General features: G+C 40.4%; 1 protein-coding gene across 2 annotated transcripts in view; it reads right to left on the reverse strand.

Moving 5' to 3' along the window:
* The window catches only part of DSCAM (DS cell adhesion molecule), a 470648-nt gene that overhangs the window by 48063 nt on the left and 396147 nt on the right, over positions 1 to 26438 (reverse strand). The window contains exons 21-26 of one of the 2 annotated variants that reach the window (XM_055702437.1): positions 14287 to 14440; positions 7973 to 8090; positions 6974 to 7137; positions 3639 to 3737; positions 2886 to 3074; positions 277 to 567 (exon numbers count right to left, since the gene is read on the reverse strand). In XM_055702437.1, the coding sequence (XP_055558412.1) occupies positions 277 to 567; positions 2886 to 3074; positions 3639 to 3737; positions 6974 to 7137; positions 7973 to 8090; positions 14287 to 14440 (1015 nt within the window). Of the gene's footprint in view, positions 1 to 276; positions 568 to 2885; positions 3075 to 3638; positions 3738 to 6973; positions 7142 to 7972; positions 8091 to 14286; positions 14441 to 26438 lie in introns of those variants that run through there. The other variant, XM_055702438.1, reaches the window with a different exon arrangement.

A 26438-nucleotide genomic window follows, 5' to 3' on the forward strand; every position in this document is an offset into this window, starting at 1 on the left:
CGGTTACACGTCTCATGGTTGATTGACTGGTGCTGGACAAAAGAACAATTCCTCTTTTCTGCTTGGCAGCCTATTGTCATGAAATCCGTAGGCATTTTATGTCTTTGAGACTGTTACCCCTCTGTCAGCATGGCCAGAGATCCAAAAAGGGGGAACTAAAAAATGTGGGACTCAAAAATGGCGGGGGGAGGGGGAGGGGAGACAGGCCAAAAAATCACGTAAGAAACTAGAGTAAAAAACAGTATTTCAAACATGTAAATTAAAATATATACTTACTGCCATCATAATTGAGTGTTGCAAATTTGGCTTGTTTCTCCGCACAGCCAGCACTGTTGCACACTCTCATTTGCAGTTCATACCAGGTTGCCTCCTGGAGGTCATACAGAATGTAGGACTTTGACAGGGATGTCCGCTGAGCGGTTGTCCAGACTGTTGTCCCAAACGGCCGGTACTCGAGGGTGAAGGAGGTGATGGGGCAGCCACCATCATTCCAACCTATTAGGTTCAGCCTCACTCTGGTGGTGTTGATACTAGCAAAGAGCTCCTGTTCCTTTGAAAACTGTGGCTCTAGAAGCAATGATATATTTCAAGGGAAATGCCTAAGTATTACAGATATGGGACTTTCAAAAATATAAAATTAAGAGAAAAATTTCCAGGACAACCTTAACTTCATCTTATTATCTATATATTCAGCACCTCCTTTCCCCCTTCTTAAATGTTTTTTCACGCTTTGTGACAGACTCAAAAACCTAGATTTTCAAATCTGTATGTGAAAAAAATATCCATACGTCTCTGCAAGGATCTGACTTGCTGGTTCACACAGACTGGTATGACTCAACTTGCAAATCTAATGTAGAAACGTCGTATCAGTAAATGCCCCCTCTTGCTATGCAAAAAAGAAAGGGTTCAGGACACCACACAGAAATACTATTGATGGCAAATACACTTGAAGCTTATCCACTGGTGCTCCAGTCGTCTTTTGAAGTGGAATTCAACACATTTTTTTTGAGAGTACAGTGGCTGTCATCTATGGAAAATGACAATTTTGAAGAACTTGCAAGCAAAAATAAATTTTCTAAAAATATTGGTATGTTGAAATTGCACGTTATGTTTGAAAATAATATATACTTTAGCTTTTGTATTTCTGACTTAGAATGTTTCCATTCAGACAGGGGTTGACATTTCCATTTACTTGTCCTGTTTTGGGATCAAATGTTGGTTTTGTTGATACATACACCGAAATTTTTTTGACAGTTCTACATAATATAGGAGTAATGGCAGTAAAAGTGGCACCTTAGAATTGAAAAAATGACAGTAGGTGGATCAAACAGGTCATCAACAAATGTTAATTTAGATTAAATACTACTGTATTGTACTTAACAGTATTATTGCTAACTGCTTAGCAGCAACAGTACTTTTACTATCGAAAGTTACACCTAATGTGATGAAAATTATCTATAATATGCTATTTTAATCTATATAATGAAGCATAACTTATTCAATGGGGGTCTTTTTGCCATTCCTGTGCTTTGATGAGATGTACTGAAATGTACTCTTTTCTAAATTCTGCAGGAATCTAAACAAAACTGTGATTCCTGCCATGTGTTATGAACTATTTCAATTGACTCTGTTAACTGCTTTGGATAGAGATGCTTCTGGATCTCTGACATCAGTGAGAATAATCTCAGCATTCTAAATCACACAGTACCTGGTTCAGTCTGTAAATGGAACACAGGTAGTTTCCAGGCATATATATCAAGTCCCAGAGAAACTCAGAAGTTTGGGAGATCTGCTTTCTCATGAACCATTTAGATATTATTTGAAGCACGTATAAACCTTGCATTTCATGCAATGAAAATAAGAACACTCCGCTTCTACTTTTCTAAATGTCCCTTTCTTTAAGGACAGTAGACCATTCTCCCTGACCACCAATAACCTCAGCGTGTACGCAGCTGACCTGCAGTGTCCCCTGAGCTTCAGCAAGTCATACCATTCACATCTACTGTACACCAGGTCTTCCCCGTGTCAAATGAAATGTCTACCCTGCTGTGATGCTTGGGAGATCTGCAACAGCACAGGTGTGATGAAAAGCATAGAGGCAGGCATACCTATCAAAAGTAAACTATCATTATTATGAAACTGCTCCCAAATTAAGAGTATTTCTTACAACTGGTAAAGAGATGCAAGATTAGGTAATCTTTACAGCATTATGCAAAAACTACTGCACTCTGTTGACTTCGGGATAAGTCTCTTTAAGTGGGTCTGGTGCAATATTTGCTCATAATTCTGACAGATATTTACAATGTGGAACTGTCCTCAGCACCAGGATCAATGGACCCATTGCTGAGTTAACTAAGAATTCAACAATTTTTCATTCTTTGGCTTTGCAGAGTTTTCTGCAAACTTTTACTTTGCTTTTGACACTTGCCCTGTTCAAAGGGTGCTACTTGCATGGCTCCTGCAATACCAGTCTGGAGCAGAAATAAGACGTTGGCACCATTTCCTCTACACGTAAACATACTCCCCATCTTCCTTCAACATCCAGACAAATAAATGCCTGAATCTTTACAAAAGAAGAAACTATTTCCTCATGTAAATAGCAGTACTTGGAATTTCTATAGCCTACAACAGTGGAGGCATCCCCTTCCAAAATATGTACCAACCCATCTCAGAAAAAAAATATTAAAGAAAATAAGGATATAATATCAGCTGGTAAGTGCTTCAAGTCCCACAGTGACAGGCGCTTCTGTCACACCAAGGACACGATTGGAAAAGTTTCCAAAGCCAATAATTGTAAAATATCCAAGCCTGTCTTCCTATCAAACCAAGATCTACAGCAGAGTGCAAGAGCTTTAGGTAAGCAATGGGGACGGAAATCGACATACCTTTTCCAAGTGTTTTGGCCTCAATGATCTCGCTGATGCGTCCTGGCCCCACTCCATTCTGAGCAGTTAAAGTAAACTTGTACCAAGTACCACACTTCAATGTCTCTAAACGGTAGGATCTCTCACTAGGGCTAATGGGAAAACTACCCCACTGCTCACTGTTATCTTCTGAGTACTGCAAAATATAACCTGGAGGAAAAGCACAGATGGCAACAATAAGCCAGACAAACCACAAATTCTGCAGGTAATATGACAAGCAATTTTAAAGATCTAATAGAACTAGAAAAATCCCATGCACAGAAAGACATACAGCTCTCCCCTGACTAAAAGATACTAGGCAATACATTTTGCCTACCCTTACAACAGCTTAAATACCATTTTTATGATCACTTCAAAGAGAAAAGAAATGGATAGACATTTCTAAATACCCTTCAATCAGCAACAAAGACCAGAAGATGAACCTGGACCGTCAAAAATGAATGGTTAGAGATTACATGTCTGGAAAACCACAGAGAGTAACTGTCATAACAGCTGAGGGTACGCTGGAAGAAAGTGATTAAATCTGTGATTAAACCACCTCAAAGAGAAACTGCAATTTACTGAAAGCTGTTATCATGATGATAGTGCACATTAAGCACTGACAGTAATACAGACTGCTTTGTTTTTCTTTTTGTAGCCATTCATAATTATATACTAACACTATCAACATATGATAATTTAGTAAGAAGTTGCAATTAACCTGAATTATATTACCTCTGATAGAACTTCCACCATTGTCTCCAGGTATCCAGGAAAGAGTGATAGAGGAAGATGTAGTTTTGGATACAGTGAGTCTTGGCTGGTCTGGTGGAACTAGATGGGAAATAGTTAAAAATAGAAAATAGATTCAAATGATTAGATGTGATCTTAATCCTTTTTAACAGTCATTTATCATATAACTGTTTTGAGTTATAAAAAATGCAAATTATTTCTGTCAAAGTGTCTGTTTAGCTGACAACCTTGGTGAAGACAAGAGCAGACAAGCTCCCATTTTTATACTTAATTTTCTACATAATTTTGTCTTTCAGTTCTTAACCCTTGCTTTTCTCTGATTTTTTTGTAGCTGTCCTGTCAAACCTTAATGGCATATGAGCTACTCAGCCCTTATTTTTCATTATTTTACATGTCTGTTTTAGGGAGAAGCTGATATTTTAGTGGCAGGAAAAAGATATCCAGTTGAAAATGATGCCCCACTCATGCATGTGTTTGCAGGCCATTATGGCAAAATTTTTTACAAAGTGCATAAAAAGAGTTTCTGCCAGCGTAACTGTGAGTGCTAACTAGGTAGCACAGGTAGATCTGTGGTTGGAGGCAGATCCATATCTCCTCCAGATCACACCATTTATTCACTGAGGCTATTGGTATAAAGAAGACACAAGACTATCAGCAAAGGCTGAACAAACCTGGAAACACTTCAGTTCTGCTGCTCCCCATAAACATTACGGCTGTGTCTAAATGGTGGGACATAAGAACCGCATGGTTCCCAGAACCATCTCCTGGCAGGAGTGCAGGAGTAAGACCGAGGTCTCATCTCCCATCCTCTGCCCAATGTCCAGTTTCCTTCAGAGGAAAATCCAGTGTGAAAAGGCAGAGAAGGAGTCATGCTACATCCCAACAAGTTACCCAGGGTAGGGAGAACTGGGCCTGGGAATTGGGACTGGAGAAGGGACTGGGAACTGGGACAGTTTAAGCTGGGGCTAAGTAACCCCAAATTGCACCAGTGTATAGTGCCTGCGTTCCCAGAGCTCAGCACTCATGGGCAGAAAGTGGCAGAGCATCCAGCTTTCTTTTCACCCTGACAAATCTAACATGAGCCAATATGACCATATGCCAGTGATAGTCTGGCAAGGTCATGTTTGACCTCTGCCTGAATCATTCCGCTAGTCCCGTTGTACAAGTGAGGTAACCAGCACCACAGCACAAAAGCAGTCAGGCCGTGTAGGATAGTGTTTGCTGAAATAGAGAAGAATGGCAGGTGAAACTTCAAAGAGCTACTCAAATATTTATTAGAGCCCTGAAGGGTAAATATTTACTAACGCTTCACCCAAGTGTTTTTCATCTGCAATTGTAAGTTCAGAAGTTGAAGGAGGGAGAAAGAGAAGTTCCTATTTCACATCCTTTGCCCTGCTCTGGTCATACACAGCAGCATGGGGTCTGGCTCATTCTATGGTTTGTTTTTTAAACAAGTGTTACTAGAGGTCTCCAAGCTCCTCAGAAACATAGAAAAAATTGAGCTTTGCTGCCTCAAGAACAAGGAGGCATGGACAGTGTTCATCATGGGAAGGGGTCTGGGAAGTAGTGGCAAAGCTGGGATGGAAAGCCATGGAGGAGAGACAACAGGGCAGTCACACCTTTCTGGTCACTGCCACTGCAACTGTGGGAAGGCGGTGGTGGGGGTGGCGATTGCCGCTGGCAGGAGCTGCCTTTTCACTGCCGTAGTTACTGCTCAACAGACACCAACCCATAAGCAAGGCAGGACAGAAGTCACAAATGCTCTGTCATCTCCAGCAGTCTGCTGCCAGAGGACATCGCCTGCTTTGCCTATGTTTAAGGGGTAGCTCTGCCTGCAGAATGAAACTCCAGGAAAAGGTCCCCACTGCAGTTCACCTTCAAGTCATCACATTGCAAAATAATGAGTCCTGATATTAAGTGGAAGCTGCTGGTTTACAGCTATGGACTAGTTCAAAGAAAAAATGATTTTACTGGTCTCACAGGGCTAAACAGTGCTGAAGAAAACAAAAAAAAAAAAGGCAGTTTATACTCTAAAGGAAAATTCCCTGTGAAATGGATTTGTTCCATTATTCTGACTGACTTGGCTGATTCCATGGAAGGAGACTCCACACACTACACTGTGAAAGGTTTATTGTAAAACCTTTCATCACATCTTCACTCTATCTAAAAAAGATGGTGGTCCCACATATTTGATTCCAGTCTTTCTCTGTCCCTCAGGGAAGTAATATTGATTTGCTTTTAATTACTGCAGTTCAATAACAGCAAGGATATGCCATTACGGAAGTACTTAGTGAAATATAAGGTTTCCATTCGGTAGTGTTTAGTCTCCCTACTTCCTGTTGTGGTCATGCTTCAAACATTGCAGAAAAGCACCTTAGGCTCTGTTGGATTGTAGGTACACAATAGCACTTTTTTCAGGACTTAGTGGAATAGTTTACTCAGAGAAAGTTGGACTGCAGTTGAAACAATCTCTTTCTGTGTTCTCATATGTCTGCAGAAGAAGTTGAGATTGCATATCAAGGGACAGGAGAGTGACTGACCACAGCATGGCCTATATTCCCAACTCAGTTATTTGCTTCTCTCTGGTACAACAATTTGCAGCCAACTGAAGCACTCTTAGGATCTAATTTAGTGTATGTGAGCTAGGAAATCTGCATGATAAATTCTTGGTATGTGAATACACGGTCAATGTGTATTCCTGTATTGTTATTGCTTTTATACATATCAACACAATGATGCATTATATACATTTCAACTAGCATACGAAAAGTAGCTGGTAATATGTGCTGGTTGAAGGTGTACTGATGCTTCATTTTAAATGCTTCCTCATATTCACCATCAATAAAATTCTGCTCTTGCATAATGAAGTTTTTGTCCAAGGTCTCAGTACAGAGGTAAATTTCTGTGGATGGCTTTTCAGAAGCTAAAGTAAAGGCCTTCAGCTCTTTCTGAATTTTGAAGTATTTAAATGACACATGTAATATTTGTAAGGAGAATGCATAAGCTGTTATTTTCTGTGTGAAGAACTAGAAGATAACTGAATGCAAACCATTGTCAGTCCTACGAAAGCTTACACAGAGACTTATTGTAATCATTCCGCCAAAAGCAAAACCTCTGCTATATCATAAAATGTTGATGTCTGAGTCATAGTGACATGCATAATATTATATTTATAAATTTGCAAAAAATACATTTGTATTTATACATTTTATTACTATTTTTTTGCATCCACTTGCAAACAGACATACCTATGCATTACCAGCACATGGCAGTTCATAAATGTGATAACAATTATGAGATAAATCTCATAGTCTTACCTTGTACCTGCAAATTCAGAATTATTTCATCTGATCCCCAGTTGTTACTGGCCACGCAACTGTAGTATCCAGAGTCTTCTGCTTTCACAGTACGGATGACAAAGCTGCCATTGCTAAAGATGCTTCTTCGCCCATCAATCATCACTAGACTGGGTGTCCCGTTACTACCTCACAGGAAACAAAGTGCATACATTAAAGAAGTTACAATCAAAATTACTCAGAATTGGGGTTTTTTTAAGCAACGAACTATTGAAAGAAAGAAAAAGAAGAGGGAGGGTGGCGTCCTTTTTGATAAAGACAGCAAAGTAATATTTTCTGTTGAGAAACACCTGCCATATGCTGAAAGAACACACATATCCTGGCCCCAATTTGATTGAAAATGGAAATTCACTCCTTCCTTAATTATTGTATATTTCATAAAAGTGCCAAAATCAGAATAAAAGGCAACTCCTGGCTACAAAGTTCATCTTTATAAAATAATAGCTATTTGCAGCAATGCACAAGATGGTTTCATAGCATTGCAGTATCGCTGCTTACACAGCGCTCAGAGGAAAATTATCGTCCATGTGTATTTCCAAGTGACTCTGTCAAACTGTGAAACTAAAGATCAAAATGGAGTAACAGAAAACAAGATACGTGCAAGACATGTACACTGCACTCCACAGCACAATTCAACACATCAGACATATCACTTTCTCAGACTGAAACTATTCAGTGTGCCTGAAGTTAAAACAGAAGAGACTCCTAGGTTTTATGTTTTGAATGTTTACCTTTACCCCTTCTTTGTAACTTTTCCTCCCTTTTGATACCTTCCAATCACCACAGCCAATCAGTTTTAGTTCAAGGAATTTCTGAACTCCTTTTCTACCGTAACTGTGTGCAGTCCCTGCAAACGGTCCTTCTCCTCCTCACACAGTCATCCAGGATCATCTGCATTGCAACCCTCAGGATTTTAAACAAATGGGATTTATTTGAGCTATACATTTAGTTGCTGGTTACCTATCCTTCATCCATTTGACTGTTGGAGCTGGGTCTCCCACAGCTTTGCAAGGGAGGACAATGTCCTTCATCCAAGGAGTTGTCACTGTGCCGCTGAATGTCAAAATCCTGGCAGGAGCTGAGCGAGACAGCAAAAAAGACTGAAATTAGTTGGTCATTCATACAGCCCTTGGAAGGGAAATAGACACATCCAGAATTAAGTGTGGAAAACCAAACCAATCTGCTTCAAGTTGTACTTTTAGGAAACTAATTCCTTTTAACTCATAATTTCAGCTATTTATTCAAGCACAAATGCTATAATTTTAGTATCTGGAAGAAAAGCAATTATGAGAGAGATGAGGCAGAGGACTGGAAGAGCCCTTGTGGGGAAAAAACAGAAAAAACTAGTTATTGATCATCCTTACTAATTTTTATTTACTTCATAGTAGAAATTATGGACAAAAATTATGTCCAAGGGATGCTTCTCTCTAAACCTCCAGGAAGAAGTGTCCACAGTAGACAGCATTGTACACAAGCTCTGTTATTTGCACATCACCATTACAACAGCTATGGTATTAAGCAAAATAAACTTTCATGGATGTACATGTTAGTACATTGCAGAGTCTATCTGAAGTCCACAAATATGAACAAACTCTTAAGTCAGTTTAATTTGTGTCAGCTCTCATATTACCTAAATATATCAACACAAATATCATTCCTGTAGTTTCAGTTTACAATATACAGGAACACTAGGTTTGTGTTAGAGCTTCTTCATACTTTATTACTCAAGAATAACCCTTGATAGAAATAAATTTCTTGTTGGCCTCTAAATACACATTTCAAAGGCATATACTGAATGCAGGTACACAAAATACTGTATTTTTAATCCTTATCTACTTCAGCCATGTGCACTGATCAGAATTTATACTTAATCATTCATTTTGCACCAATTAGAAAAACATGAAAATGAGCATTAGCATTAAATATAACCAGGATAGTTCATCTCAAAAAAAAAAAAAATCATGCATAAAAGAACAAGCCTTGAAGAATTCAGGGAAATAATTTAGATTTAGTAGGCTGCAGTGGGACTTGAAAGATTAATAAAAATAAAAGATTTCATAGATTACATTATCAGTTTGGACTGTGTTGCCTATGTTATCTTCAAGCATTGTTGAACACAAAGCTTGTGGAGAGACTTCTCTCTGGTCAAAATTCTAACTGAAAACACAAGAAGGAGCTGTTTACAGCTTTAGGGTACCAGGCAATGGGAAGGTTAGGTAATGGGAAAACATTACGTTCCTGACAGCCAAGCACCAAGACGTCCTGTCCAGGCCAAACAGCATCTGCAGACCACTGGCTCCCTGCTGGCAGCTCTGATGCTTAGCCCGGGCAGGAGGGTGCTGCAGCGGGTGCTGCCCTGAGGGGGTCGTACACCAGAATGATACAGAGACACTGGTCAGTCAGTAAGTCTCATGGCACAGCCTTCTTTTCCACTGTGGCACTCCTAAGGCCCTGTCTTCTACAAGATTTACACAGGCCGATACTGGCACAAGCCATGGATTGATTAACCAAGCTAACTGCAACAGAAAAATGCTTTCTACCCAGACACATGGCATGAAATGCTGACTCCACTGAAATTACTGTTAGAATGCTTGTTTGTCTTCAGTGATGCCAGGTTTTTGTTGGAGGGGATGCCTGATGGTACCCATACCATCTTTCAAAAGCAGCAGGAGGTGCTGCCAGCTGTGACTATCTGCAAAATACATCTGTAAGCGTCTGGACTGCTCCTAGTAGCTGCAGTGCACTCTGAGCAACAGTGGTTAGAAACTTGAATTCCTGTTCCATGCACAATTCCCTCTGTAAAATGAAGCCTGAAAACTCATTTAAAATGAACTATTAATCCTTTTCTCCCTGGCTTTTCCACTTCTCCAGTGTTTCTCAAAATATCCAGCTATTTCCAGCTGCTGCCAGTTACTTTATGACAAAGCATACGTAGTGCAGGAATCCTGCTGAAGGCTTCAGCATGACTTGGCACCACTTAGCAACCTTTCTGTGATATCCCTTTATTTTTGATAGTTATTTCTTTATGAATTCTTCCTTAAATCATAGGTTATCAGGATTTCAGAGTTTTAAAGCACTAAATTTATGTTGTAGGTCCTGGTTTTCAATATCCTGTGTGTCCCACTTTACTGTGATGTGTGGAAGTAACACGAAGCTCACAGAAGCCTAATCCAGCGGTAAGATCACACACCGTAACTCAGAAGTGTACATTACAAAAGCATGCTGTGCTATTTCTGTGAAAGTACCCCCAGCTTTCTATAGATTACTTTATTCCTTTCATGTGCTGAGTGCTTATAAAAGAGATGGTAAAACAGCATGAAAACTCTTAAGTCCAATTTTCTTTATAGCTTAAACTTCTAATAACGTTCTGAAACTGCTAACAGGTACACAAACAAAAGAAAACTAGAAACAAAATAAAAGTCTAGTGAAATTCATCTGAAAGCAATAGGTTTGAAATGCTAACGGGCATTCATGAGGTTAAAATACCTTGGATCTCACAGACCTCTCCCTTTGGAGCCAAGGGAGCTCTATGCAGCATGCGGGCAACTCAGCTGCAGGGCTCATCTCTTTGTTGTCGAAGCTACCCACACGCCTGCCACTACCCACTAGCCTTCTGTTAGATGACACGGCACTGGATTAGAACTGTGTCTGTTCCTACTTTTTGCAGATTACCCCATCATTAATTGAAGATAAAGAGATGCCTTCACGGAATAGTGCACTCCCATGTTCATGTGGTTTTCTGCATGTTTGTTTGAATTTTTAATCCAATGACCTACACTTACTGTCACAAAATAAGAAATGGGCAGAAATTCTTTGCAAGAGGCCATAACACACTTCTGTTATTTTTTCAATTAAAAAAATTGAATTTTAAAGGCAAACTGTATAGGGAAACTGAACAGGAATTTTGACAGTTCACTTAAGCTCAGCTTAATCCAGATAGAAGAGCCATCAGCGGACACCCTGGGTCAGGAGTTCCTTTCTCACAGAAGAATAGCCTGTGTATTCCAGCGTGATGAGCCATTAAAGAGAGACCAGTGGGGTGTGTGTACTATCATATGAGTCCCATATGTTCTTAAAAAACTTAAAACACAAAAAGCAACAGAGACTAGGAGGCAAACCTGTTCAACATTAACGCTCAGGTAGTCTACAAGAGCAGGTGAGACTCAACATTAAAGTCAGAGAGCTCTTCCCAGAGGATCACATTGCCATGGGTCTAGATCTGTTATCGTCGTGTTGCTGGCAAATGCCATTCTCCATGACCATGACAAGGTACATGCAAGATTTTCTGTCTTTTAGATTGTCCTGGTTTCAGCTGGGATGGAGTTAATTTTCTTCTTAGTAGCTGGTGCAGTGCTGTGTTTGGGATCTGGTGTGAGAACAGTGTTGATAGCACACTGATGTTTTTAGTTGTTGCAAGGCAATGTTTATGCTGTATCAAGGACTTTTTAGTTTCTCGGGCCTTGCCAGCCAGAGGGCTGGAGAGGCACAAGAAATTGGGAGGGGATGCAGCCAAGACAGTTGACTTGAACTAGCCAGAGGGGTATTCTATACAATGGGGTGTTATGCTCGGTGTGTAAACTGGGGGTGGGTGTTGGCTGGGGCCTGCAGATCACTGCTGGGGGACCGGCTGGGCATCGGTCAGTGGGTGGTGAGCAGTTGTGTTGTGCATCACTTGCTGTTTTTTCTCCCTTGTCTTTGGATTTCATTCCTCTCCCCCTCTCCCTGCTTTTCACTATAACCATTACTGTCACTGTTATTATTGCTGTTTCATTTTCATTTTATTTCAGTTATTAAATTGTTCTTAACTCTTGAGTCTTACATTCCTTTCCGATTCTCCTTCCCATCCCTCTGGGTGAGGGGGGAGTGAGCAAGCAGCTGTGTGGTGCTTCATTACTGGCTGGGGTTAAACCATGGCATAGATATATTTGACAGGCTAAACCCACAACTTTCAAGTCAGTAATGAAGCAGTTTTGATGGGCAGGGGCATAGCCTGCTTACATAGAGACTGAACTTCCATTGCAATGCTTATTTTCTGTTTGTTGGGGGTTTTTGCTTATTTTTGTCAGTTAATTACAGAGAGTAACAATCTGTTCTGAGAAACGGAGATGCTAAAGAATGTTAACTTGAATTAAGCTTTCATTTAAATTGGACTATCCATTTCACATCAAACCCCTATCTAGACATTCTCATTGTTCTCAGAGGAGTTCTTAAAGGGGTTATAATTAAGTTGACATAATTCAATTCAAAGTTAACTCGCATTAGCTGTCATGATGGTATCATTACTTGGACAGTTACTGTGAAATAAGTGGAGAAAAAAAGGAAGCAAACAACTTCACAATAATGGCCCATAGGATGTTCTTTCACTGGAGACTTGTGGCAAAATCTGGCTATAACTGCTTCTAACCCTGTGATGTGTTACTTGACTCAGATGTACTGGGGGGCAAGAAAGGTCTTCAAGGCTATTAGCTTTGCTCGTTCTTTTTTATTGTGCATCCAACTGCCCTTACCACTGATCACCAATTTCTCCCAGCTCTCTAAAAGGCCCAGTGATGCATAGTGATGCATTTGTACAGGAAATCTGGTACATGATACAGTAATTTCTAACCTGACTAACATCCAAAGTTCATAAAATTGCTGTCTATCAGTACTCCTAATGTCCATCACAACCTGCAGCAATGGGTTATTCATCACGTTTTCAGTCCTAAGTGCATGTGAGAGGGTTGTCCTGAGCATCGTGTAGTGTAGACTTTATACTGGAGAATAATGTTGACTAATGTTGACTGGATGCTTTATACTGTCCTTCTAAAGAAAGAAGCAGAGAGTGAAGGTGGCTCTTCTCAGCTGACAGAAAAACCCCTGTAAGCAATGGTATGGGGAGCACGTATTTCCCTGCTTGTTCCAACTGAGGCCTCTTTACCTTGCTAGACTCTCCCTGTTTTTACACTGATAAATCTTCCATGGTGACCTACAGTAGTAACATAGTAGTTACTAGAGGCTTCTCACAGTAATGTTGAAAAATATCCATCTCATATGATGAAAACTTTAGTCTAGAGAAGGGGCAAAGAAAAGTCATGAAAGCTCCCATCACAAACCTGAGAAACCCTATGTGCAACTTCTAAGCTATGTCATATGTTGAAATAGTACTCTCCAAACACCATCACTGCCATCCATGACAATAGCTCAGATTGTTAATCTACCATCATCAAACTGGTTATCAACCACCTAGATAGGCAGGAATAGCAAGCTTTCCTACAGTGATGGTATACGCTCTTCCATGCAGAAAGTAATGTCATGTTGGTGGCATTTGGCTGAGGTTCTGCAAAGCTTTTTTTAGAAAATATCTGTCACCATGAAGCACTGGACACTTTATTTTACATTACTACATCATTAGCCACATGACTGAATAATTAGCAGGTTTCTAAAACTTTAAAGTCAATTAAATGCATCTAACTTTGCAACTTTAGGGACATGTTCAATACTCTGTTCATACTGGCACATACTGTGATGTTACCAATTTTGAGTGGGGAAAAAAACCAACATCAGTCTGAAGACCCCATGCAAAGACTGAATACTGATGGGGCTCTTCTCACTTTGCTGTCTGAAATGTTAGGTCTCTATTTCCAAGCTAAAGTGCTACAGTGTTGTAAACATCACATCTCACAGTACAGGTAAAGCAGAATTAATGGGCCCAAGCAAAATCTTTTAATAGAACAACTAATACAGCTAGAAAAAAATATGCAAGATTTGAGGCACATTATCCCTTCTTCATATCTGAAATAGAAGCAGCAAACTTCAAAGCTAATGCAAGTTGAGAACAATTGTTCAGAGTTATTAGATATGTTAATCAGACCATTTTATACAGAAGACAGCATTTGTGGAGTAAACAAGAAATATTAGTAAGGAGAGGAATGATAAATAAGTTATCTTGTATGGCAAGAAAAGAAAGGAAGACGCATTCAAAGGGGAAGGGGATCATTTGCAAACCCTCTGTACCCAACAAAAGAAGATAAAAATTGCTACAAAAAGCAATTTATTTCCTTCTAAGGTAGGTGGGATGAATTACCCCCTAGAGAAGCACATCATTCTCTGCTGACTACAGCAAAAGCTTAGGTGATTAGCTGAGAGTTGTCACCCAACTTTTGGAGAGAATTAAAGTTATTCCTGACAACCCCCACTCTCAATAAGTAATGAGGCATAAAGAAGCCACGTGCCAATTATAACAGTAATTAGCATTGTAAAGTTCTGGATTGCTTTTAAAAGTGCTGTCACTGTACCTTTAGCTAGCGGTTCCACAGTGATAATCTCACTGCTGTTGCCTCTTCCTGCAGCAGTCACTGCTACCACCCAGACGCTGTACTGGCGATTCCGGCTCAGGTTGGGGATTCTGTAGGAAAATGAGTCGGGAGAGGCTTCAAACTCGCTGATTACCTGTGTTGGGAGACACAAATATTTCCAGATTGAAATAAACAGCATTTGGAGAAAGTCTACTAAGCTGAGTGCTACAAAGCCAGTTACTTCAAGGTACTTCGAGTGGCTCCAAACAGATGGCAGATGGCAATAAACAGAGCAGACACAGTAACTTGTTTGAATCAATTTATATTCAGTGAATTTGGGCCTAGATCTTGTTTACAAATTGGTTTTGTTCAGATTATGAATTTTATCTGTCTGTTTGTTTTTGCAGGGTTGGATAAACAATTTAAGTGAACATATTTGACAAATTTTTACCATCAATAGTTCTGACAAACCGATTTTGGTTTACACAAAACCTTTCCAACATAGGGTGCAGTCCTGCATCTGCTGTGAAATCTGGAGTTTACTCCTCAAGGTATGCCTTTGGTCACCTAGAACTGTTGCGCTGGTGTTCCTTATCCTTGGGTTTGGTGGCTTATTCCTTCAGTAATGGAGAGAATCAAGAAATAAAACTGTGTTCTGTAATAGGCTGTTCAAACTTCCCCCAAGTCTAGCTTTGTTTAATCACAAAATTACTTGCATTCAAATTTTCCCAGCAGAAGGTCATCTCAGCTATTTAGCTGCATTAGCAGCGAAGGACAAATGCTGGAAGAAATGCCAGTTCCGTCTGTTCTTGCACTGTCACTCAAGTGCCTTGGCCGTGGGCTGCAGTGAAGCCGACCAGCTGCTATGCAGCACTGGCTTATCAGTGTTACATTCTGCTGTTTGCTCGAAGCAACCTGTGCAAGGAATGGTTCAGAGGATTATATAGATTCCTCCAGGGGATGTGGGCTTTGTGCACCTCAGCACATCCTCCACAGGCAGCTCCACTTCTTGGTGGGGAAGAGAAACTCATCAGCCCTTAACAGTATTACAATATTCAATATAGCCAGTTTTATTTCTAACATGGGCTTTGTGATTCTTGTATGTAAAAATAGAGGGGTAATGAACCACTAGAATGAATACTACTCACTTCCCTGTGCAATATTGAGCATGGTAATGGCTAACTAACACGAGGCTAAAAATAATGAAATGTTAATGATGTAGAAAAGAAGATTTTACTAGGAATCAGCATTAAAAATAATGAATCAGTGTCATCTAAACTTGATTGAGACTGACAGAAAATGTGCAAGGAATGTCTTTGATATACAAATATCTGCTGGTGATAAAGGCCAATTTCATCTGATTAGCATTTCAAAAGGCAGGTTGACCTGAAAGCATTGGAATATGTAGTCCTTCAAAGTGAATTCCAAATAAATAAGGGATGTTTCTGAGATACCATTAAACACCTCTCCAGTGTGAACTGGTAGCTAGTTTCAGCTGCCAAATGGGTCACTGCATTTCTCTACTTTTGAGCTGGCATATCCTATAGCCAGGGGAAGAGGAGAGTTCATCTCATCTCATTTTTGAATTCTAGAGTGAAAACACCTGTACTTAAGCCAGTCATCTTGACTCCCTTCAGAGATGACACAAAGAAAAGGTAACTTCTAAGGCAAGGTTCTTCTGCCCTCTTTGACACACATACATTGCAGTGGGCCCATAGGACATACCTGTTTCCCCACCAGCTACAGAAGTGTCCATATGACTAGCCCAGTTATAGTTGTCTGTGCTGAAGGCATCGGAAGTTAATGTGCTTCTTACTAAAATACTTAACTCCTTGGCATTATACAAATGCATGCCTCTACTTGCTTCTACAAGAATATATTCTGTTTCCTCCATGGAGACTAACTTTTCTGGGGCGACTGGTTGGCTTTAGCTAGCAGTTATCTAGGCTCGACATAAGGGATCTTTGTACTTTCTAGCCAATCTCATTGCTCCTGTGAAAATGCCAAGTCAGTTTGTCCCATTTAGCAAGCATTTCCCTGGGTTTCCACTTCTGATATGAAGAGGTCAGTGCAGGCAGACACCTCTATTACTATGTGAAATATTAAAGCAGGTTTTGAGAACCATCTATCTTGACATTTACACAAGAATATTGGACAAATGCCCATAACTTGACAGGCTGGATCTTTGTGAGGTCATACATAAAAAATAATGTATTGATCATGGCACAGGAGGCTGAATTTTAATATTCATGAGGCAGCATTTCCTAGGGTTAATTTGAAAGTCAAACAGACTAGGCTGTCTCAGGCACTTAGGCTCCACTCATTAATGCAGCTATCTAGCACAAGTTACTTCTAAACCACCTATTAACATGGAATGTTGATACAGCATTTAGGAACAGCTAAACATTACAGACTTCCTTATTGCTAAACTTTCACAGCAGTTCAGTTAAATTTACACCGGTTTTTTCAGTGACTGCCATGGTTTATGAAAGGGACATATGGCTGCGTTTGGAAGCCACTCCTAATACTGCAGATCTCCTGCTTGAAATGCCACTGCTCTGTTCCCCTCTGCAATGGCAGAGACTGGGACAGTCAGACAGACGTGCACCCATATAAGAATGCTAAACACAGCTCAGAGAAATCTGGTTTGAGATTTGATGTTTGGGATAAGGTGAGCAGCTAAGCAGAAAAGGAAAACCTCAGCCTTGAAGCTAGAGCACTGGCACTGAGCACCCCTGCTCTGAAGATCAAAGTCAAAAACAAAACTGAAAAAAACAATCAACCCTCCAAAATCTCCCTGGTTGCAATGCAGTCAGCTAGAAGAGCAGGCAAAATTGTCTCAAAACAGAGAAACTCTCTCTCAAACTCCAAAGATGGAATAATCACATAATTAGCTTCTCTAATGCCTTTTAAAATGCCTTGTCTTCAATTTCTTTTATTCACTCACAGAGAACCAGCATCATTCACACATCTACAACTGTAGCTATTCTGAATATAAATTCAATTATTCATGGAATGAATCTATTAATTGAATCCGATAAATGAAACTTCACTAAATTAATCCTTCCTGTTTTCTTAAAACAAACAACAATAGCAAAAGATTTTGGTTTCTAACTGGTTAACATACACCTGTTTCCTCAACTCACATTCCATTTTAAACACTTGGGGATGCTCCGGTGACAATGAATTGATTTTACTTGTTACTTTTGCCTGTCATTTCAAATAGACTAACATGCCAGAGACTTTCATTACACAAGAAGAAAAAGGGAGCTTTGTCAGCAGAGAGAAGATTAAACAATTGAAATAAGAAATATTTTAAAGGAATGTCACCCTGTCACATATTGGCCTTTGCATGTGCCAGTATGAAATATATACAGCTGTTTTATCCCAAAAGCAGTAACATGCTTGCTCAAAGGATTTCTTTTTTCTAACTGCTTTTTAAACTCAGATTATAGATGATGTGTTAATTTTTCTTCTGTCTTCAGCTCACTAAGAAGCACAGACAGGGTCAACTCTCTAAAAAGCCAGGAAGGGCTGTGAAGAATAAAATGAAATCTAAGTCCCTTATCAGGGTGCAGTTAATCTACTTCCCAACCAAGTAACAGACAGAGATGCTGAGGAACAGCCAGCCACTGCAGAGAGCATCATTTTCCTCTGATGCAACTTCAGCTCTATTGGTGTATACTGCTTTGCATGCTTTGAAGCAGTGTGCCATCTCCTGGAATTTCTGATTCCTTTAGAAAGCAGTTAGATAGGTAATAATCAAAAACTCCGCACCTTCTGGCTGCTTTTTTATTTGCTTGTTGTGTTTTTTAACTCTGCCTGGGAAAACTTCAAAAGGGTGCTTTAGAAGGAAAATACATTTGTAACAGTTTTCCAAGTGATCAGCGAGTTCCCCAGGCAGGGAGTTAAGGTAACGAGTAGCATTTACTGTGGATTAGAAGATTATTCAGTCCAAGCAAGCCTGCACCTTGCCTACAACCGCATCTACACAACTTCTGATGTAAGACGGATGCACAGAAGATCTCTATCTCCTTGTTCTCTGCAAGTTGCAGGAAACTTGGAGGTGAACTGAGAAAGCCATATGAAGAGACTTTAAGGACAAGAGAGAAAAGCAAGAAACATCACAGGTTTGTGGTGTGTGTTGTGAAGTAAGAATGTGTCTAAGTTGGCTACCTGTATATTGACTGCCTCATCTTGAAAATTATATATATATATATATTTATATATATACACACTACCTAGAGTGGCATTTGTTATTTTGCTGTGAATTTAGGTATGAAATATGTCCATAACATTATCTAAAAACAGGGCTGGAAGTACCCTGAGAGTTCACTCAAGTCTATCCTTCTTCTTTAAACCATGCTCAATTATATCTGCACCATTTCAGACAGATGTTTTTCCAACCTGATTTTGAAGACTTAAATAAATGGAGATTTTGCAACTCCCTAGGTTACAAGACCTATAGCATTGCTTAACTAATCTTACTACTACAAAGCTTTCTTGAAATCTAGCTTGAGTTTCCTGCTGCAGTTTAAGCCCATAGCTTCTTTTCCAGTCTATTAGGAACATGGAGAATAGATTATTACCTTCATATTTGTACCACTCCTTAATCTACATGAAGTTTTATCATTCCTTTCCCCACCAGTACCCTTATCTTTTTACAACTTAATAACCCCGATGCTTTCAACATTGTCCAGAAGTCACATTTTCTCTAAGTTTCTCTAATAATATCTGCTGTTATCTTTTGGACTGTCTAACGATGGTCCATAGCCTTCTCAAATACAGTTTCCAAACCTGTATTCAACAATCTTAGGGTATGGCATTTGGCTTTTCACAACAGGATTATAAAGATAGCTAATGTTCATCTTGGGATGCACAATAACATCAAAATCCTCTTCTGAAGAATCTAGCCAATTGCTCTCTACCCAGCAGTTTCATAGTACCCATTTTCTTGCACTTACCCATACTAAATTTTATCTAACTTTTTTCCAGACCAATTTCCCAGTTCATCAAGATCTGTCTAAATTCCAGTTCTGTCTCCAGTGTACTTGCAATTCCTCCCAGCCTTATATCTCCTGCAAATTTAATAGGCACTCTCGCTATTTCATTATCCAAGTCACTAATGGAACCACTGAACAAAAGTGGACTCGGGAGAGATACTTATACTGCTCCCTCCTGCCCACAACAACCAACCACTGGTTTCATAGCCTCCCACAGAAAAGAAATCAGTTTTCTATCTAGCCTGAGCTGTCTCAATGGAACCGTGTTTGCCTAGCTAGGTTTCTCTCAATAAACATGCATCCTCTGAGACTAACTCCACTGCTAAATGGGAGACAGCCAGGGAGTGTGTTGAGTTCTCCACCCTGATGATGCCCACTGATTTTTAACTTGATCTCTAGCTCAGTTTTGTACTATTCTAAACAGCTTTCTTCAAAACAGATCTGGTTTAGAGGGGGTGCTGCTAAGCAGTGTAGACACACGTCAGTGTCATATACCCTTGGAGCCAGGTGCTGCTCCTTGGCCCTTGTTTAATCAGCAGTACAGATGAGGCCTACAATGAGCACTGGGTCTCATGAGTAATTAAAGTAAAATTTTAGTTCTACGTGGTTAAAACACAAAGATGTCCATCTCTCTGCACAACACAGAGTTGTCTACCTGGCTCTACCTCAGGCCTTCATTGCTCCTGGAAATGAGGATTTAGAGTCTCTTGGACTGACAAGTTACCTAGGGGTACTTGGGCTATGACATGTTGTTTCTACCTGGAAGCAAACTGCATTAATATGAAATCAATACATTACTGTATTTATAGAGAATGAACTTTGAGTTAAATGCATCCCTGGAACAGAGCAGGCGTGCCCTCTGAGTGAACACCCTAAAGGTGTGAAACTCTGCCTGAGGTCATGGACTGGCACTGCTCTCCAGGATGGCTGGCTTTTGCCTTGCTACCTTTCACAGATGGACAGGCTGTCAGAGCTGCAAATAACCACCAGACCTGGACGACAGTTTTCAGTAATGGATACCACTTTGGTCGTATAATGGCTTCTGTTCAAGTCTTGCTATTTTGGCTCATATTTTGAAACATGGCATCTGTTTTTCATTCAGCATTATTGAATATAACTATTACAAACAGAATCTGTGCACAAAACAGAATGCAGCTTCCACATTTTTTTTTTTTTCTTAAATATGGAACTGAAATGTTAGAAAGTGCAAGAAAATTTTGGAAACAGCAGAGGCAGCTCCCTGCCTTCCCACTTGATAGAAAATCTCGTAAACCAATTTCCAGGAATTATGCCTGGAAGACAGCCTGCTGCCTGAACTTCCAGGTAGCTCATGCAGTCAAGGAGTCTGTTGCTTGGAGCCACCACAGTACACCACCTGCTTGCTCCTTTGCAGCAACTCACAGAGAGTCCATCAGCCTCTTGGGGCTCATGATCAGGGAAGCAGCATGTTGTGTCACAGGAAGGTCAGGAGACCACCTTCTGCACCGCCAGGAGTTCTGCTGCCTCCTTTGGTAGCACCAAGAAAACAACAGGTTTATTCAGAGCATTTCAGTCAACTCACAATTTGTATGACACCATCTAGTCCCAAGTGCTCTGTCCCCTATATGACACAGAAGGGAATGGGAGGAATTCAAACCTGCTGAAATCCACTCCAACCAACAGCAAGGACCTACTGTTAGACTATATTGATATACCTGTATGTGAGACTAGGTAGTGAGACAAGACCAGAGTTTCATGAAAAAATCAATATCAAATTTGTTTTAGTGGAGCTTTGCAAGGAGACCTTTTAAAATCATCTAAAACAGCACATCATCAGAATTTATTTATATTCTGCCACATCTCTCCTGAGATGCACTTTATGACAAAAATAAGATCAGCAAAAAATGTAAAATTGACAAAGCAATTAAAAGAATGAATGTACTATGTTTGGGAGCTAGTACCAAAGCTGTGAAATAACTATGAAAAAGCTGTAAACAGTACATGTGGTATATTAAAAAAAGACATATTTTAAATACCATTCAAAATAATTTCTAAAAAAACCCCAAATTATACACGAGTTCTATGCTATATAAAGAACAGGAATTAATAAACATAAATAAGAACAGGAATTAATAAACATAAATATCTTCATGTTGTAAAAAGTACTGTATAGACACAGTGATAAATACTGCTTGTAGTACACAAATCAGTGAATGCATCTTTTAAACTCAACCTTACAGATTCTAAATGAGCTTCTGTTCAACAGTAACTTTGTCAGCCAGATTCTGCCAGCTACATCTCCCCTCTGTTAAAGAGACTTTCAGCCTCTACAGTGTTCAACAACAAATCACTTCTGGATTATAATTGCTTTAGTTCTGTTTTCCATGCCTTTTATTCAAGGCATGCAAGGAACTGAGGGCCAGGAAGTATGATGCAAAGCTGCCTCACATTGAGTTAGGATTTGGACAGATCCTATACACAATCAGCACAAGATTTGTGTCTGTCTGAAAGAATTGTGTGGAAGATACCTGGGTGCTGGGAATTTATATAAACGAATTCTGGTTCTTTAAAGGTATAGTTTAAGAAAATTGTATATACTTTCATATCATGTAGTTTAAGATGCACATCATCTGGTTTAAGATAACCATGTGTACTTTCTCTAGAGTAAATAAAGAGAAGGGAAGCTTTTGGAAGAAGATTCATTCAGCTTCTCCCAGACATCTAGCTTCTTTTCTTTAATGAAAGTCTTGATGACCCCAGAATCAGCATAGATATCTCTCGTCAACGTGTCTGAAGTCAGGTGAACTGAACCCCACCCCGAGCCTACAAATTACAGAGACAGAGCATAAGTAACTCACTGAGCAACCCCCAGAGTCTCCTGTGTATGCTTTTGATAGGATATCAGTAATACATTGCAAAGAATATTCTCCAGCTGTTTTCTGGAAGATTCTGCATGTGTTTGTGTTGGGGAATATATCTCAAACATATAGGACTTCCTAAGAAACCAAGATATTTGGCGTATTTTCCATTAGAAACTTTTAAAAACTATGTGACCAGAGTTGGGAGGCTGCAATCTATGCATTTGTGGAAGAGGAAGAAAACCTGGAGAAAGAATCTGATTCATGCTGCTTTTTCTACTGAACAGAAAAAACCCCACTGTAATACACCATAACTCGGAAATCTGACTACAGTTTTTCCTTCTGCTCTACAGATTGACAGAAAAAGGTGCATAGAGATGTGACAAACAGATAATAGTCTAGTCACTACTGCTGCTACTGCTGCTGGTGGTGGTGGTTATCCTATCACAGGACTGAGCAGACAGAATGTACGTGGAAACGGTGTCTTGCACAGACATCATATGCCTGTAGTTTAATTTGACAGCAGGTTAAAGCATGTAAATTTTTTCTTTCCTTTTAGTGGGTTTAAACCAAATGCAAATAAATGAAACAAATACAGAAGTCTAACAGGCTTAAAAGTATGTTTCTTACAGGAAAACAAGTATACTGAAAAGATCAGTAACCTTCTGCCCCAAACAGTCCCAGATGTTGGTCAGTTTCCAATATCAATTACATTTTCAAGTCAATTGTCTTGGGTTTTGGCCAAATATAAGATCGTTTCCTTCTCCATCATTGCTTCACATCTGTTTATCTCTCCAGTCTTCCAAGCCCAACTGTTTCACAGAAATATTTTCAGGCCAGGATGATTCTTTGCTAGGCTTTCAGCTTTTGTGTCTTTTTAAATCCTTTGGAGAAGTCCAGTATTGTAGATTACAGTTTTCAAAGATTCTTTCAGACATAGGTCACTGCCAGGTACCAGGGGCTGACTGTAGGGTTTGCACTAGAGAGAACCCCTATTTCAGCATTGGGGTCTGCTGTGTGTTCTCTTAGCCTGACAGCATCACCCGGGATCTTTGTAGGAACAATCTCACTCCATTCATCTGGTTCAACAGCATCTTGCTCTGCAATTTCTTGTCCTTCCAGTCCTCAGGCTTCTGGTCATTTGGGGACCTCAGTCAAGGTGGGTTTAAGGCAGAAATCATACCTCTTAGCAGAATCCTGCAACTAGCAACAGTTTGATCAAATAGCATTTCAAAACTATTGCCAGGATTCAAGCCAGAGAATAACCCGGTTCTTCTTTTCAGAAAAGTAGGTTTTAAAATTTGTACCTGGATGCTTTGCAAGCTTCTTGTCATATTTGACAGTCTTTGGATACTTGTCCTAGAAAGTGAAACGCAATCTGAAGTCTTCCTCAAATAGAGTTTTGGAGTTGATCACAGTTTGATTCAGGTGCTTTGGGGAGCAGCTTCACAGAGGTACCACTGCTTCATGGAAATTCATGTCATACTGTCCAGTAAGAGATTTGGTGTCAAACAGTAAGAGCTTTAAAAGTCTGGTAGAGATATGATTACCGAGCACTCAGAAAACTAAGATGGATATGAAGCATTTAATCAAAGGCAAGGGAATTCACATTTAAGAATCACAATCCCTCCTGTGATGTGCTGAACAGTTATTGGTTTGGTATTAACAACATGTTTATCGAACATCATGCCCAAGAGAATCCAGTAATAACTTTGTGCACCACAGACAGCTTTTCAGAAGAAAGCAGTAATGATTAAAGTTTGGGTAATGCAGCTTTTCTGATGGAAAAGCCATACACTGCACACATACATAGAGCTAAACAGATATACACACCTTTGCAAAATGTAGAACACTGTCAGCTGTGGAGAAGCCAGTTCACTCGGCTTAGACAGGAACACACTGCATCAGTGAAAGTGTCCCCCAGGGCAGTGGATGCCTGTGTCACCCTTCCCTTTGCTGTGGGGGTGGTGTGGAGGATGTAGCAACAACAGGGCTCACAAGCTAACTGATGAGTGCTTGGATGGGGAAAGCTTCAGTGGTCTCATAGTTTTGCAAGAAGGGACCCATTCAGGGGAAGGCAGAGCGCCGCTGACTGGTTGCCACACCAGTCATCACAGCAGCTATGCAGGGGGCCCCAGCAACTCTACTCAAAACTGCATGTGGTGATGAGAACCCAAATCACACAACTCAAAAGAAGGAAGGACAGCAGGAGAACATGTCCAGGCAGGTAAGGGAAGGTGACAGTCAGGATATTAGAAGGTTGGAAGTTTGATTTCTGACTACAGGAAAGACTCCTGCTCCACTTGCAGACCTGCAAATTCAGAATATGTATAAAGCCCTGGGGACTGGTGAGGATGAACAAGATCTATGAGAGGATTCATCAGAGCCATCTGAGCCTTAACCTTGCGTCTGCACAAAAGGAAAAACTCATGTGATAGTTATTGGAGACTTCATCCTGCAGGGAATGGAGGCACTGATCTGCCAACCTGACCTAGTATCATGGGAACTTTTTGCTTGGCAGGCTTCAAGATTAGAGATGTGTGGAGATACTGCCAAGGCTCATCCAGCCCTTCGACTCTTTTCCTTTGCTGCTTTTCCATGTGGGCACCAACACTGGCAGGGGCAATGTGAACCATGTCAAGAGTCACAACAGATATTGGAAGATGAAAGTGAAGAGCAGGGGTGCCCAGGTGGTGTCTCCTCAAACCTTCTGATGAGGGAGAAGGCTCGAGCAGGAGTTGATTGATGTTGCAGGGTTGGTCTAGCAGTCAGGCTTTATCTTCTATGACTGCAGGACCTTAAGGAATGAAAGCTACAGAGCAGGGATGGGGTATATCTGGCAAAGTGCAGCATGAACATCTTTGCAAAGAAGCTTGCTAAGCTAGTGGTGAGGGCTTTAAACTAGGTGTGGTTGAGGAGAGCTACCATAATAGAGAAGCAAGGGCACAAAGGGGCAAAACAGATGGGTCTAGGAGGCAACATTACAGAAGAGGATCTCACTTTTCCCTTGTAACAGCAGCACAGTTTAGGATCCATCTCAAATGCCTACACACCAATACACCAATTACAGAACAGTAATTGGAAGTCTGTGTGTAGCTGCAGAGCTACAGCCTCATTGGGATTATGGTAACATGATAGGATAGCACTCAGGAGTGGTGTTCTGCATGGAGGGATGCAGCCTCTTCAAGAAAGATATGTAGGAAGGTATGAAAGTGTGCTTTCATTTTGTGTAGAGTTTCTTGAATGCATGAAGTGCTGCCTTGGGGCAGGTGACAAACCAGGAGAAAGTCTGCGCATAAGGACCGGAGGACTGACCAGTAATCATAGTGTTGTAGTAGTTGTCTGGTACATGTCTGATCTTCTGATCAAAAGGAGGAGCCAGATGAATCTGGTATTAAGCAGCTGAAGAAAGTCTCACAGGTGTACATCGTAGCACTCATGGGTGACTTTTACCACACTGACAACTGCTAGAAGGGCAATAAGACTGGAAGCAAGCAATCTAGGAGATTTCTGGAAGTACTGACGACCATTTCTTGATGACGGTGATCAATAGACTGACTAGTGGAAATGATCTATCGAACCTGTTGCTCACAAACAAGGAAAAACTGGTTGAAGATGTGAAGGTCTGTGATGACTTTGGCTGTTGTGACTGTGACAATAAGACTAGACTTCAAGATCCTGAGAGAAGCGATACCATGGGAAACTGTTCTGAAGGGCAAAAGAACTCAGAACAGCTGGCTAATCTTCAAGGACAACCTCCTCAGAGCACAAGAATGGTCTTTTGCAATGTACGGAATGTTGAGCAAGCATGACAGAAGGCCACCATGAATGAACATATAGATCCTGACTGAACTAAACCACAAATTTTTATGGTGTAGGACAAAAGCAAGAAGGGTTTCTTTAAGTACACAAGCTACAAAAGGAAGGCTAAAGAGAGTCTGGGCACATTGCTCAGTGATGCAGAGTACTTAGTGAAATGGAATTTGGAAAGAGCTAAGGTACTCGATGCTTTTTTTGCCCCACTTTTCACTGGTAAGCTTTGCTGTCAGGTCTCCAGGTCTCTGAAGCTTCTTGAAGAGTATTTTGGAGTGAAGCTGTATTCACAGTAGATGGAGATTGAATTAGAGGGCACTTAAGAATCAATTAGTCATACAGAAACCCATGGTACCAAAAGGTAAATAATGCTTGACCAACCTGATCGGTTTCTATGACAAGGTGACTGGCACTGTGGACAAGGGGAGGGGAGGGCAGTGGATGTTGCTCACCTTAGCTTTAGCAAAGCCTTTGACCCACTCTTCCACAGTCTTGTTAT

The sequence above is a fragment of the Falco cherrug genome, chromosome 2 (assembly GCF_023634085.1).
Source record: "Falco cherrug isolate bFalChe1 chromosome 2, bFalChe1.pri, whole genome shotgun sequence".
NCBI classification, from domain to species: Eukaryota; Metazoa; Chordata; class Aves; order Falconiformes; family Falconidae; genus Falco; species Falco cherrug.